At 35.3% G+C, this 15395-nt stretch overlaps 2 protein-coding genes across 4 annotated transcripts; both read left to right on the top strand.

The window, feature by feature from the left end:
• The first annotated feature begins 3792 nt into the window (after positions 1-3792).
• LOC117625688 (NEP1-interacting protein 1) lies at positions 3793-5974 on the top strand. Of its 3 annotated transcripts, none has more exons than XM_034357219.1 (5): positions 3793-4307; positions 4418-4584; positions 4809-4856; positions 4995-5159; positions 5675-5974. In XM_034357219.1, the coding sequence occupies exons 1-5, from the start codon at positions 4118-4120 to the stop codon at positions 5810-5812; spliced, it is 708 nt and encodes a 235-aa protein (XP_034213110.1). In that variant the 5' UTR covers positions 3793-4117; the 3' UTR covers positions 5813-5974. The 3 variants fall into 3 exon arrangements, with proteins under 3 accessions (XP_034213110.1, XP_034213109.1, XP_034213108.1); XM_034357218.1 differs by having other exon boundaries at positions 3796-4307; positions 4433-4584; positions 4809-4892; XM_034357217.1 differs by having other exon boundaries at positions 3796-4307; positions 4809-4892.
• A 2012-nt stretch (positions 5975-7986) lies between these two features.
• Positions 7987-10377, top strand: LOC117625884 (reactive Intermediate Deaminase A, chloroplastic). Its single transcript, XM_034357474.1, has 6 exons — positions 7987-8286; positions 8520-8635; positions 8744-8788; positions 9364-9437; positions 9523-9572; positions 10039-10377. The coding sequence occupies exons 1-6, from the start codon at positions 8103-8105 to the stop codon at positions 10131-10133; spliced, it is 564 nt and encodes a 187-aa protein (XP_034213365.1). The 5' UTR covers positions 7987-8102; the 3' UTR covers positions 10134-10377.
• Positions 10378-15395: the final 5018 nt, after the last annotated feature.

Genomic DNA, 15395 nt, shown 5'->3' with positions numbered 1-15395 from the left:
TGTTTTCAATTCCCTAATGCAATCTTATAAACAAATGAAAGTACAAATATAATATTAAATAAATAAATAAGGGATTCTAGCATTAATCGATTATTGGCGATTATTGATACCATGTTGATGTACTTTGAAGTATTATTTTTTCAAGGAAGACATAAACATTATTATTATTATTATTATTATTATCAATTTTATTGCTAAACATATTTATTTTATTTTATTTTTCTAGATCAAGCCTATTTATGATTCTAACTAAGCACTTGTGTTTGTTGCTTCATTTTGCTGTTTTTTTGTTGTTAGCTTTTGAACTGTCAATATATTTTTTTTAATGAATAAAAGACAATTGAGTGAGCTATTAATATGAGAAAATAAATTTAGTTGATGCAATTAAAGGATGGAATTGGTTCTATTTATGTATTACGGTGTAATTGATGCCACCAAGGATGTGTTTGGTTCAATTTATTGATTGCTATGTATAGGTCCTCAACTCCCTTTGTATAGGACCTCCAGAATCAATGGATCGGCTATGCCTGATTTTACGTGGGTGCACCCACATGTGAATTTCTCTTCCCATGGAACCCCTTCTGGGCTTGTGAGAATTTTTAAGAGGCTTAAATGGGCATAGATCCCAATCGAGTCTCTAAAATATGGGCACCCATGGTGGAAGAGCCCATTTAAAGCCCCATTATAGATGTCCTAAGGCGATCTCCAATCATGAGTTATATTTTAAATATAGTCTTAAAATAATAAAAAATACATCTCTAGTCATGGGCTAAACAAAATTTTGGCTAAATTTGGAGGGCCACATTTGGCCCTTTAGCCCTCCAACCGGGCCAAATGTAACTCAGCTTTGGCCTAGGCCAAATTTGTAGTGGGGCATATCCATGTGTTTTTCAACAGCCAACATTGATATATATATATATATATATATCAGTCCCGATCTCTTGGACCACAGGAGTCCAAGAGATTGTGGTCACCCACTATTGGATATTAATCCAATGGTTCAAAATGATATATATAAATGCAATATGACATAAATGATTATTACCCGATTCAAGTCAACCGTTGAATTTACATCCAACGGTGAGTGACCATAAATCTCTTGGACTACAGGGGTCCAAGAGATCAGGACTGATATATATATATATATATATATTTTTTAAAAGCCTTTTGAATGTTTCAATTCGTAGTGTCTAAGAAAAAATTATATAAAATTGTTGGCAATGACGTTGAAGATTAGACCTACCCACTCCCTTTTTAAAAAATAAATAAATAAATAAATGTTGTCATCTTTTCAAGTGTTGTTTAAAAAAAATTATAAAAAAGCTTTGTTCATGACCATTGGAGCTCAAACATTGAAACCCATCCTTTTTTTTTTTGTCTTCACATTTTTAAATGTTTGGTATTGTTTATAAAAATTAAAAAAATTCTGGGTCATGACCTTTGAAGGTCAGACCCTTGAAACCCTTCCAATTTTTTATTTTTTTTTAAAAAATTGCCCTTATTGGCTTTATTATTATTTTTAAATAGTAGTTTAATTAAATTAAACAATATATGATTATGGAATGTATAAGTGTTGTACCATAGTTTTTCTCAAAATAATAAAATATGAAGGACCCTAAAATATAGTCATGCATGGCTGGAGATGGAAAAATTTAGCATTGCACTATTCTTTAAAAAATTAATATTTTGGGGGGCTAAATTTTTAGTCCTACAACTGGAGATGGCCTAACATCCCAACTGAGTCTCTAAAATGTGATCACCCATGATGGTCGAGTCCATTTAGAGCCCCATTAGGGATGTCTTCTCTAATTCAGTACATGGGGCTTGAAAATAAGGTAAATTGGTGATTGAGAAATGGGGGTCTATTATACCTGTTTAAGGTTGAAGGATCATATATTTTTCATTATTATAGTATAGATTATTAGGAGTGTTTGATGTGGGTTAGTGGAAAATGGCCTTGACTTGCAGATCAGTGATCTCAAGTTCGAACTCCCATAACACCGTGGTAGTATATGTGTGAGAAATTCCTCTCTCCTTGTAGTTTAGACTATTGCTTGTATTAAAAAAAAGAAAAAGAAATGATGATTGTAATTTTCTTTCTTTTTATTTTTGGTTGACAAATTGAGTGCTCTTTATTGTGCAAAACAAATTAAACACTTGAGCGGAAATTACATTTTCTTTTTTCCTTGTTTCTCCACAAATAAAGTTAATTATCACAGACAGACCAAATGTAGTGGATGTTCATCAAAGTTGGTCTCTAGTACTTTTCATATCTGTAATTATCACAAGGATCCCAGTTACGTAAACCGTTTTTTCTCTTTGGATACCTTTGCTTGTCGAGTAGTTTATCCTTCATGCAATACCAATTAAATTACTAGACAATATTAAACATTTTTTTTTTTCCTGCTCAGCACAGAAATGTCTTGTCAAAATCTTTGTGGGGTTGTTGTTGTTGTGGATAGCCTTACAAGCTGGAAACTGGAAACCCAAGTCTCTGCATTTATTTATTTTGGCGAAATATCAAACAAGACAGAAAGATAGCAATCAATGGGTGAGAAAAAAAGGTGCCCAAGTTTGCTTAAAAAATAAAACTATAGATTCACCATTCAAATATCACAAACCTACTATATTCTATATCTACCATAATTAATTATAGCACCACCACTTGCCTCCCTTACTATTAAAGTTGAAGCCCACAGAAGCTCAAAATCCCAGCACCTGGTTTTGCTTAATTAATTTCCTATTCAGTTTTAGACTTCATTAGCCCCCACCCCACCCTAGATTTAAACTGCCAAGATATTAAGATTTCCCCTTTTGTTTGATTGAATTGATGTATGCTGACAAGAAAAGAACTAGAATTGTGTAGGGGTTACCAATATGGATGGCCATGGCTTCCATTAACCATTGGAAATCAAATCCCATCTTTGTGGTACAATAAATATACTCTGCAACTTGATCATGCTGTGGACAGTAACTGGGCACAGATGCTACCTTATCTGCTCAAGAACTGGCCCATTGGATTGAGTCCCCCATTTGGATGACACTAGTATTTAAATACCACCAATGAGAATTAGATGAACCATTGTGAAGGAATCAGTTCAACTGGTTTTTAGTACGGGACTCTTTTGTTTGGCTTCTGGTTTGAGGGTATATGCCCGTTAGGCTTTACACGTGGGCAAAACTGCTCTAATACCATGAAGGAAATTGAGGTTCCACTTCAAAACCAATTGCCAATATGGGAGAGTAGCCCAACTCGTTATAAACCTTTGTTATGTTTCTCAACTGTACAGTGTGTGACATTTCTTCACATTCTCACTCCATCCGGTATTTATAAAACTGAGGTCTTGCATTATATAATGTACTGGACTTGTCTACCTATTGTCAAATATAGTTATGAGTTGGTTACTCTAATGCCATCATGGTAGAAAGTCTTTAATTTTTTTTTTCTTGCTAGCATATGAAGATTTGAACATGGTAGATATTCACTTTACACCACCACTAGACTGAGAATTCAATCCCAAAACTGGAAGGAAGTTTATGTTATTCCTATATATATTGTCCTTTTAAAGAAAAATCTTCAAAAGGGAGTTCATGGTATTCCTATATCTTTTGTTCATTTAAAGAAAAACACCAATACCACATTCTTCCCCTCCTCATGCATGAAGTCTCTCAATACCAATACCACACTTTACCATAATCCATTTTTAATATCAAATTTTGTTTTACAATAGTTTGATTAGGAAATGGGATATATGGTAAACGTACGACGCAATTGTTTTATATTGCAAAAGATCTAAAGTACCCAAAAAAGGCAAAACGAAAATGAAAAGCAAATCATGCCTTAAACAAGAATTAATAATAGAGGGTTGCTTGCTCAAGTGAGTAGCATTTCGTGTTGTCTCATTCCTGCTCTCCAAGTTGCCTTCTCAGTAAAATAATATGTAACACTTGTAAATTGTGGTACTTGGTTCCATTCCTAGCTCTCTTAAATGCCTAGCCCTTCACCTCCTTACCCTTTAAATACTCATCCTTTGGTTGCTTACTTCACTCCCAAAAGCAATACCGTTTAAAGCCTCATCTTTTGAGTGTGTCAACCCACTTCCCACTCAAAAATACCATGTCTGGCGTGCCCATTTCTTCTATGATGAAGGGATGGTTTTCAGGCTTGTTGAAAGCCACATTTAGGTCTATAGAGATTGTTTCTTTGTGGGTTTTGGCTGCAATTGGCGATGGTTCAAGAGGTGGGGCTTTGATGGGTGTTATAAACAGAGTTGTTTTTACTGTATTTACCTGCATTCTTGCACTAGGTATGTTTATAACCCTTCACTTCATTGGTTTTCTTATGTACGTCTCAGTTTTGAAAGGGTGACACCAAATTTAGCCTACTTATTGAGAACACAGAGTCACTTGTAAACAGTTGTGGGTTTTGTAGGAGGGGCTATAATGGGAGCAATTCATGGAGCCATCACAGGCCAGACGACGGAGACCGGGTTGGTTACTGGAGCAGGAATAGGTTGTCTGGCAGGGGCAATTGCAGCCATTCAGTTGATGGATTTGGGAGTTGATGGCCAATCATTGTCTAAGGTATAATGCCTTTTGTAAGTTTTCATTTTGTGCTTATAATATGCATAAGCCAATGAACCACAATGTAACAATGAATCATGAGTTTTCGTCTTGAGGTTTATAGTTCTAGTGGTAGAGCACTTAACCACACATATGACAGAGTTCGATTCTCGTTTTGCTCCTTTACTTGGATATTTAAGATTCCGTCTTCATGTTGGGTTTTATAATAACTTTTTCTTTTATAGGTTGCTCTCTTGGGGGGTATGGTAAAGGGGAAGGTGTTTATGGAATGGGTAAGTTCTGCAGTGCTAAAAGCCTATCACTGGCAAGTAAGTGTTTCCCTTCGTAGACCAGCAATGCAATGAGTAGTTGTTTTTTTTATTTTCTATATGGTAATTAATTTGAGTTACAATGCCAAATTTATTGAGCAGGTTAGCAATCTGGAAACAACTTATAGAGATATTTCTGAAATTTATGACATTGCTGGAGCTAAGGGCTTATCCCATGAATGCATTCAAAGGCTCCCTCAAAGTACATTTCGTTCTAGCAATACGATTGAATCTTGCAACGACTTTTGCTGCTCAATTTGCTTGCAGGTGGGGCAAAATACATATAGTATATATAAATATAAATATTTATTATTATTATTATTATTATTAATTGCAACCTAAATTAGGATCCAAAATGTTTGAAAAGTTGTTGTACCTTTCCATTAAATTGTGAGCTCACAGTCCCTTTTCACATTGGGTGTCTCACATATAAAATGAAAGGAATTGGGAGCTCACAATAACATAGAGCATATAGATTACAAAAAATTGTGTCTTCTTTGCACACTCTCAAAATATTTTATGTCTGAGACACGCAATGTGACCTTTTTTGAAATTTTTGCTCCACTTACTAAAGTGTATACAATGTTTTTGAAAGATACAAAAACAAGTTAGAATTAGAATACGTCAATGGTTTGATACCTTTCAACGTAATTAAAAAAACAAAGTATAATTTTGGGCAAATAATTTTCCTCCTTTTCTATATGGCGTAGGATTAACCAAATGTTGGGTTATGAGTTATCACTATTTACTCACAATTTGATTTTTGATGTTTATATATGCAGGAACTGAAGGAGGGAGAGTGTGCAAGAGAACTTCCCACCTGTAGGCATTTCTTTCACATGGCCTGCATAGACCAATGGCTAAAGCAACAATCTTCTTGCCCTATGTGCAGAACACGTGTCCATACTGAACACGTTTAAACTCTAATGCCATGTTTATTAATCTATAATTGGATTAGGAGGAATTGAATTGAGGATGAACTGAATTGAGGAGGAGTTGGATTGAGGAGAGTTAGATTCCGAATTCCTATTGAAGTTGTTTACTAAACCAAATGAATTGAGAAGAATTAGATTCCGAATTCCTCTTAAAAAATTACAATTTAATTATTGGCTTCAACTCGTAAAATTGCAAGAGCAAGTAGTTAATTATTTTGTAATGCTAACGAATTTTATACATGTATATTACCTTAATGAAGATTTTTGTTATCATACATACGTGCATGAATGATTCTTCATTCCTAATACATTTGCCTATAATAAAAACACAATTACATACTAAAAACATTTTCAATACAATTTTTCATATTTCTATTTGGAAATAGCAACGTTAGTACACTTAGGGCTTGTTTGTTACACAGGATTATCTTGGCAAGAACTATGCTTAGGGACTGTCTTGGCTTGACTTGGTTTAAGTTGGATAACACTTATCCTGCATTTGGTGTATGCTTGGACTAGGACTAGATTTTTTTATTTTTCCAAATATATATATATATATATGTATGTATACATGTATAAATACATATATTATGTACGTGTATATATGTATTTTATAATATATATATATGTATATATATATACATACATATAATATATATATATAACATATATGTGCATATACATGTATATATGTATATTATAATATATTTTATATATATGCATATTATGGGTATGTTAATAATATACATGTATATATGTGTATATATATACATATATAATATTTGTGTATATATGTATATTGTAATATATATAATATATTTACATATATTATACATTTATAATGAATATGTGTATATACATGTGTATATGTATATTAATACATACATGGCTATAATATATGTGTATCACATATATATATATATATATGTATATATATGTATATATATATGTGTATTATAATATATAATATATATTACATATATACACTTATACTATTCTTATAATATTAATATATATGTGTATATATGTATATGGGTATATTATAATAATAATATATATGTATATGTGTATATGTGTATTTTATATATATATATATATGTGTATGTGTGTGTGTATACTTGTATATACATGTATATATGTACATTATAGTATATATGTATATATGTGGGCATATAATAATTATAATAATAATGATGATGATAATAATAATAATAATAATAATAATAATAATAATAATAATAATAATAATAATAATAATAATATGTTATTATTATTACAATATAATATATGCATCTTATACATTGGTGAGTATGAGACTAGTTAATTCTTCATTTTTACATGAGTTTGGTAGTCCCTTCTTAAGAAGGTGTTTTTGGTGGGCCCAGTATTAGCAATCTCATCTAAGACTATGATTAGATGAAACAAACATGGTACTAAATTTAGTCCAAGCCAAGTCTGTGTAACAAATGGCCTCTTAGAGCATCCACAATGGGAGGATATATTTTCGGGGGTGTAAGGCCACTTTTACACCCCTTTACACTTTCGGGGGTTGTAAATATGGTTTTTGCTCCAATAGGGAAAATGTAAATCTAAAGATGTATAATTGATTTTGCTCACTTTTGTCCACCTTTTCTCACCTTTTCTCATGTAGGCTCCAGCTGCAAGGGATGTAAAAAATGATGTACATGTGCACCTAAATTCGCATCTCACGGTTGTGATGCAAATTTACAATCGTTGACACCTCCCCATTACAGGTGATTCCGATCACAAATGGTATATATTTAACATACACTTCATTATACAACCCCCCCACTGAAGATGCTCTTAAGAATTCAAAAGACGTAGTTATTAGTTATGACACTTGTGATATTAATCTAAACTACGAAAATAAGATACAAAGTAAGAAGTACATCCATTCTAACCAACTTGACTAAGCCCATGTCTGCTATCACATGTGAACTTTACTCCTGCACAACAAACCTAAGAACATTTAAGTTCCAATAAGATGCTACAAGTGCAATACAAAATTGATTTTAAATGAGATTAAGATATTCGTTTCAAATTTTTCTGCACAGTTGGCCCAAAACTAAAGCCCAATAATAAAAATGAAGAAAAAGCCCAGAGAAAATAGAGATTCGGTATAAAACAGACCAAAAAAAAACAAGAACGTATATGCGAGTGACTGAGTCGAACCATTCACCAACCATCAGCAGTCACAGTAAGTCACCAGAGACCAAGTGAGACGGCACAGAGCGAGCAAGAGAGAGACATAGCGATGGCTTGGTGTGCGGCGAGGAGCGTGCACTTGCCGACAATCGACTTGGGCGCGTTGCGCACCCGGGCTCCGTTAGCCGTGGGCGTGGGCTTTGCTTCGGCGGCTGGCTCCACTCTTTGGCGATCCTCGGCTTCATCGAAGCCCTCTTCGCGCTTCGCTTGCTTAGCCATTTCCACTGACGCTCGTAATATCCATTTGTTTTTGAAATGTTCTCTCTTTTGATTTTCGTTTACTAATTAGTTTTCTCATTTTTCTCTGTTTGGTTGCTTGGATTAGAAAGCCGGCCTAGGCTGTTCCTTTGTTTGGTTGTATAAGCTGGTTCTCGCTTATGGAATCTCCTTTTGATGAATTTTAGATAAAAAGATTCAAACTTTTCATATGAATTTAACATGGTTAAGTTTTGTTTGGTTCGATTAGGAATCAAGGAAGCTGTTCACACAGACAAGGCCCCGGCTGCATTGGGACCCTATTCTCAGGCCATCAAAGCCAACAACTTTGTCCATGTGTCTGGGGTTCTTGGTCTGATTCCCGAGGTTTGTTTCACGACGTTATGTTTTTCCTCGTCACTTTAATCCATCAATGTTCCTATCCTCGTACCCACATACATCAGATAAGAACTTCTGTTTTGTGTTCAAATGCAGACTGGGAAGTTCATATCTGAGAATGTTGAAGATCAGACAGAGCAGGTATTGTTAATGGCTTGTACATGTCTTACTATGTTCTGATGTATTAGGTATAGTTGTGTGGATTTTTTTTTGGGATTTAATGTAATCATAAATCTGTTTTTTTTTTTTTTTTTTTTAATGGATTTGGTTGGGGATATGTTCCTTGATTCTTTTACTGCTCATGGGTCAAGCTGTAACCTTTAAGCCAATTAACTTCCTCATGATTTAGAAGTGAAAGTTGGAGAATTTGGTGGTTGTGGGATCTTACATTACTGATCAATCCACTTGGTACCTCTGCAGAATTTATAACAGTTACTGTCTCAATTTTTCAGAAGTTAAAAACAAAATATTTGATATTTGTTTTTCTGTGCAACATTGCAACCAAAGCTTATACTAATGTTTTTCACAAACCTTCATGAAGGAGAAGTTACATTTCTTATCCTAATTTCTATTTAAGTTAACCTGTTGAGTTATGAACTCATAAGCGAGGTAGGTAGTTATGTTCTTTTGTTTCATCATCTTTGTAATGGAGTATAGATGATGGCATTGGTTGTCTGACTGTTTCTGACAGATTTGGGCGTATGAAACTATTGCAGGTTCTAAAAAATATGGGGGAAATACTGAAAGCAAGTGGCGCCAACTATTCTTCTGTGGTTAAAACGACAATTCTGTATGGATCCAATTAGTCTTTGCTCAATTTTGATTTTTGATTTTATTGTTGGAGATGCAATTTGTTCTTTCTTATGTTCTTGCAGGTTGGCTGACTTGAAAGACTTCAAGAAAGTCAATGAGATCTATGCTAAATGTGAGTTTTATGGAGATATAAATTTGATGCTGAAGATTGAATTTTTAATTTGTGTCATGCAAAATATGCATATAGCACAAGGTCTTCCAGCTTTGCAGGTCGTGTTTCATCCATATGCCAAAACTATAAGGGTATCTTTGGTACTCATAGGACTTCCATTACTACTTACAAAAAAGAGACTTGGGTAGAATGCAGTTAGTTAACTTTGACACTCCAATTTTGGATGTTATAGAGCAAATCTCCTCCTTTGCATATTTACGATCAAAATACCTGCTAAAGTTTGCAGATGATTACTCTGTCTAATTTTATATTCTAGAACACTTCATGACTGTTGGTTGGTGGTGATACAATCCTTTATTTTGTTCAACTGGTCTTTGAGTCTTTCATTATAAAGTTATGTGAAACGTGCTGGTAACAACCTTTGTACTTATTCATTCAACTTGTCTTACATGGTTTTGTTTTTCAGATTTTCCGTCACCAGCCCCAGCTCGTTCAACATTTCAGGTAGCAGCATTGCCATTGGATGCCAGGATTGAAATTGAGTGCATTGCAGCACTGTAACCTCCTAAATATAAAGTTTCTTAGCAGAAACTTAGATAATAATGTAGGAGGTGGCATCATTGAATGTTGAGTTTGACTTGTTTATTTCCACCCCTTGCACATTGTTGTTATTGTAACATCGTTTGTGTAAAAGCACAGCTTAGTATTTTGATATTAAGAAGAAACTTTTCCCCCTTTCAAATGTACTGCTAATATTAGGTGGTTATTCTATTGTACTCGCAGTGTGACACTGGCTATTTTGTGATGATGCATGTCTTCGCCAAGAGACAATCTTTGTATCCCATTCACATGCTAGTTATGTGACAAGTTGTGTACCTGGAATTTTCTCTTTTGGAAATACTGGCAAAGGGCACTCAATTGTGTCTTTGACCTCTGTTGGAGGTCACCACCGTACATAAATCCATGGCTTCCCAATCATCCTCAAACTGAACAACCAAACAACTGAGCTGAATATTTCCACACCCAAAAGCCCTTTCTTTTTATTTTATTTTATGTTTTTATGACAAATAAAGATCACAACGAGAATCCCCATAGATTCCTAAACACGACCTTCCTTTGCAAGCTCACTAAATTTGCTCTTCTGTACACATGTCAGCGAATTACCAAAACAAATTTATGTCCGGAGTGCTAAATTGAATCAATAAATTTGTGATCATGAAAATACTTTAGTAATTCGCTGACTCACTTGAGAAGTCATTTCATTGCTTGTGTACATATCCATGTGACATGTTGATGTGATTATCAAAATTTTCTCAAATTATTATAATTCGTGCACAGTAGTTATAAAATTCAAATTTTACACAAAAAGAAGGAACAATAAGAGAAAAAATCGTAGCCAAAGGTGGTTCATATGGTAGATCCAAAGATTCCTATGAAGATGATTCCATTCTCTTCGAAAGGTTAGAATGGTGGTTCATATTTTTTGAAAAATAGTATAGCCGCGCGGCTATACTCATTTTTTCAAATTTATTTTAAAAATAGTACTTCCACGTGGCTATACTAGGTTTTTTCCTAATTTTATTTTAAAAATAGTACAGCCGCGCGGCTATACCATTTTTTAACCTAATTTTTTAAAAACCAGTATTGCCAGGCGGCTTTACTCGGTATTTTCTTAATTTTTTTAAAAATAGTATAGCTGTTAGGCTATACTCGGTTTTTAGAAATATTCTGGCGAATTGGACTTGAACTCATCACTGCGAACGTCTAGGGCACAGAGCAAGCCCGTTCCAAGTTTTGAGCAGTGTTCGAGATATCGGCCTAGGCGCTAGGCGGGAGGACACCGACACCATGGAGTTAGGGGGGCCCTAGGCGGCCTGGGAGGATCTAGGCGGCCTGGGCGGGGCTAGGCGCCAGGGTGGGTCGTGTCCTTTTTTTTCCAAATGAAGACAGACGAAACTTGCTGGTGCGAAGGAGTAAAGGTGACATGTATATAATGTGTGTAAGATAATTGTATGAATATATATTTCCAGTATGGAGTTTGTGATGCAATTGGAGTTCTCTGACAAACTAGCCATAATAATTTGCACGTTTTCTGGTGGTTAAACAAATAGGATGTTCTTGCTTGCTATTTCTTTTATCACCTACTGACCTCTATTTCTGTTTACTGTCTTATGCTGTCAGATTGAGATAACGAAGTCACATGAATTCGCTCAGGCTGCTTTTCGTGGATATAAGTCTCTGAATCGTATTCAGAGATGGTCCTGTTATTGGAGCTTAATTCCATCCATCAATGGGTTAGGCAGACGTGAATTTCCACTTTTATGAATTTCGAGCTAGCCTTGAGGGTATTGTTTTGAGATGTGATATGATGCATGAAAGAATGATGTCATACCAGTTTAGCAGTAAATTGAATAGCATACTTATTTTAGGTGTTGCTCCTTGGAGAGTATATTCTTTCTCTCTATTATTATTATTGATGATGTTGGTGATGACGGTAGGAGTGAAGAAGTTACGTTTGTAACAGATTAAGATGGTGGTCTGCAAGAAAGAAATAAGGTCCACAAAGCAATATAAATAGTAATTGGAACAATCTAATTTTTATTTTAAATTAAAATTATTGCATATGCAAGACGTAATTGTCATTTATTTTTCTGGAGCGCAAGACATTCATGCTGCATGCAGCTAGCTAGCTAGGCAACAATTGCCAATCCCTTAATTAATATGATTATCCTTGAAGCAACTCTCGTAACATGAATCCACAAAGCCCTTCACATAGCGTTTATCTACAATTTCAAGCAAATAAAACAAATATACATAGCATATCAATGACCGAAATATAATTCAAAACGAACATGATAAAGCTAGAGAGAGAGAGAGAGAGAGATCAATAATCCCATATGGAAATATGCATATTACCAAAATTGGAAGTGCTTGTGGTGGCAATAGAGTTGGCACAGTTATGTGTACAATTATATACAACATCTGAAGGCCTATGTTTGCATCTGATCATGCACATGCCAAGGCATATTGGGTTCATCAGGCACTTTGTCGCACATTTTAAACCACAAGAAATAATATGGCCATTTGGAGCCACTTGATTTGTATTAGAGCGAGGATGGACATCATCAACTTGATCAAGAGGATTGTCATTTGGAACCGCATTGGTATAGGAAGGATTAATATCAGCTTGAGCTATTGAAAGCACAAGCATGCTCATCAAAACCACAGCCCTCAACACACTAGCATCCATTTCTCCTTCACTTTCTTTGCTTTTTTTCTTGAACTCTCTTTGATTCTCGAAGTTTGTTGGTGGTGGAAGTGGAAGCTAAAGCCACAATTTATAAGGGGACCCTTTTGCCATCTATGGAAATCCCAATAATTCCTAAGCAAGATTGTAGCTAACGTGAGCTACAATGGAGCATAAATTGAAGTGATATACGATAATTTAGAGCACAACTATAGGTATAGTAATAAGCCAGTTTTATATTCTTTAGATATATGCTGATCAGTTGATTAAAGAATGCACGAATTTTGTTTTATCATTTCATCAATTTCTTTATTCTTACTTTTCTTCCAGATTTACTGTTCCCTTGATTAAATCTTTTGTCTCGTTAAAACGATATTTCAGCAATTTTTAAGTTTACATGATGGAGAAATTTGCCAAAATTTTGCCGAATGTATTTTATTTGTATTTTTCCCGTTCTGTATTTTACTAACTATGAAAGAATTTGAGAGGCTAAGATTATTTCTTACTTGTTGGAAGAAAAATGAAAGATTGGTTGGTCTTGATATTGGTTTTCTTGAATGCTCTGAGGTGAAGTATTTGGCATCACTGTATCATTATGAATGCTATAAAAGAAGAATATCAAAAAATAATACAAGCACTGGTATTGCATCTAGGAAAACATAAATTTAACAATTTCCCGGTGACCCCCGTATTTGGAATCTGTTTAAACTTTTGCAGAGGTTTAAGTCTTTACATTTTCAGGCTTTTCTTCCTGTGTTTGGTTGATAATTATGAGGCAAATTAGCTGTCATACATACATGGACCATTGATTTAGGACTTTAATATCAATCTTCGTCTGAGTTTCCATTCAGTTTGGTTGTATTTGGCATGATATTCCGGTGAGATCCTCATGTCTCCTTCTTAGTGCTTTGTGTGAATGAAGATGATTGATTCCTTGATGACCCAGGTCTTCTATGTTTCCTGTTGTTCCTGAAATTCAGCCCTGTAATTGTTGAATAATTTCTCTCCTTCATGTAGTAGATCCGAAGATTCCTATGAAGATGATTCCATTCTCCTTTAGAAAGGTTAGAATGGCGGTTCATATTTTTCAGGAAAATAGTATAGCCGTGCGGCTATACTCGTTTTTCCCAAATTTATTGTAAAATAGTACTTCCACGTGGCTATACTCGGTTTTTTCCTAATTTTATTTTTAAAAATAGTACAGCCGGGCGGCTGTACTCGGTACTTTCTTAATTTTTTTAAAAATAGTATAGCCGTTCGGCTATACTCAATTTTTTAAAAATATTCTGGCGAATCGGACTCGAACTCATCACTACGAACGTCTAGGGCACAGAGCAAGCCCGTTCCAGGTTTTGAGTAGTGTTCGAGATATCGGCCTAGGAGATATCGGCCCTTGCTAGGTTTCTTAACTTTCACATGATAAAATAAATTTGGAGTTTCCCATCAGTTTGGCACTATTCGACTTCCAATTCACTCTGTTAGGGCTACGTTAACATCTTTCGTTCAACATTGAGCTGGTACGCCCTGTTCACCCTTGTTATTCTTACACCATTCGCTACCTCGGCCGTCGTCAAATGAATATCTTGCCTTTTTTTTTTTGTGCAATTTGTAATTTACCATGACCTGTCTACTCTAAAAGCTTCACTATGAATCATTTCTTCAGTGAATCTTGAAAAAAAAAAAAGAAGGAAAAAAAGGAGAAGGAAAGGAAGTCTCTTTGGGAAAGTATCTGTGCTCGATCAAGTTGGGCGTCCTCCAAGACGTAAAGCCTAAGCGCTTGAGTGGGTTATCACCAAATCGGAGAGATGGATCAAACCCTTATAGGACGTCTACGTTCTTCACTCGTCCTCCAAGCCGTAAAGCCTAAGCGCTTAAGCTGGTTATCACCAAATCGGAGAGATGGATCAAACCCAAGCGGTATAGGACGTCTACGTTCTTCACTCATCCTCCACTTACGTAAAGCCTAAGCGCTTGAGCGGGTTATCACCAAATCGGAGAGATGGATCAAACCCAAGCGGTATAGGACATCTACGTTCTTCACTTGTCCTCCACTTACGTAAAGCCTAAGCGCTTGAGCGGGTTATCACCAAGTCGGAGAGATGGATCAAACCCAAGTGGTATAGGACGTCTACGTTCTTCACTCGTCCTCCACTTACGTAAAGCCTAAGCGCTTAAGCGGGTTATCACCAAATCGGAGAGATGGATCAAACCCAAGCGGTATAGGACGTCTACGTTCTTCTCTCATCCTCCAATACGTAAAGCCTAAGCGCTTAAGGGGTTATCACCAAGTCGAAGAGATGGATCAAACCCAAGCGGTATAGGACGTCTACTTCACTCGTCCTCCAATACGTAGAGCCTAAGCGCTTGAGCGTTATCACCAAATCGGAGAGATGGATCAAACAAGATCGTCTACGTTCTTCACTCGTCCTCCAACAAGATCAAGCCTAAACACAATAGGCGCAAGAAAGAAGAATCGTGTAGACGCATGCAACATGAGCAAACGAATTCAAATGGTGCATATATATATATATATAAGTGTATATATATTAAGAAGTACAGACTTCAAGCAAGAGAAG

The sequence above is a fragment of the Prunus dulcis genome, chromosome 4 (genome assembly GCF_902201215.1).
Source record: "Prunus dulcis chromosome 4, ALMONDv2, whole genome shotgun sequence".
Taxonomy (NCBI): Eukaryota; Viridiplantae; Streptophyta; class Magnoliopsida; order Rosales; family Rosaceae; genus Prunus; species Prunus dulcis.
Note: the sequence above shows the minus strand (reverse complement) of the source record. Positions and strands in the feature narration are given on the sequence as shown.

Bases quoted from the DNA above. Each gene is read 5' to 3' on its own strand.
- LOC117625688 (XM_034357217.1), top strand. From the start codon at position 4,118: ATGTCTGGCGTGCCCATTTCTTCTATGATGAAGGGATGGTTTTCAGGC. The intron at 4,893-4,994 runs GTAAGTGTTTCC...TTTATTGAGCAG, and splicing joins TAAAAGCCTATCACTGGCAA to GTTAGCAATCTGGAAACAAC. The intron at 5,160-5,674 runs GTGGGGCAAAAT...TTATATATGCAG, and splicing joins GCTGCTCAATTTGCTTGCAG to GAACTGAAGGAGGGAGAGTG.
- LOC117625884 (XM_034357474.1), top strand. From the start codon at position 8,103: ATGGCTTGGTGTGCGGCGAGGAGCGTGCACTTGCCGACAATCGACTTG. The intron at 8,789-9,363 runs GTATTGTTAATG...AAACTATTGCAG, and splicing joins TTGAAGATCAGACAGAGCAG to GTTCTAAAAAATATGGGGGA. The intron at 9,438-9,522 runs GTATGGATCCAA...ATGTTCTTGCAG, and splicing joins GTGGTTAAAACGACAATTCT to GTTGGCTGACTTGAAAGACT.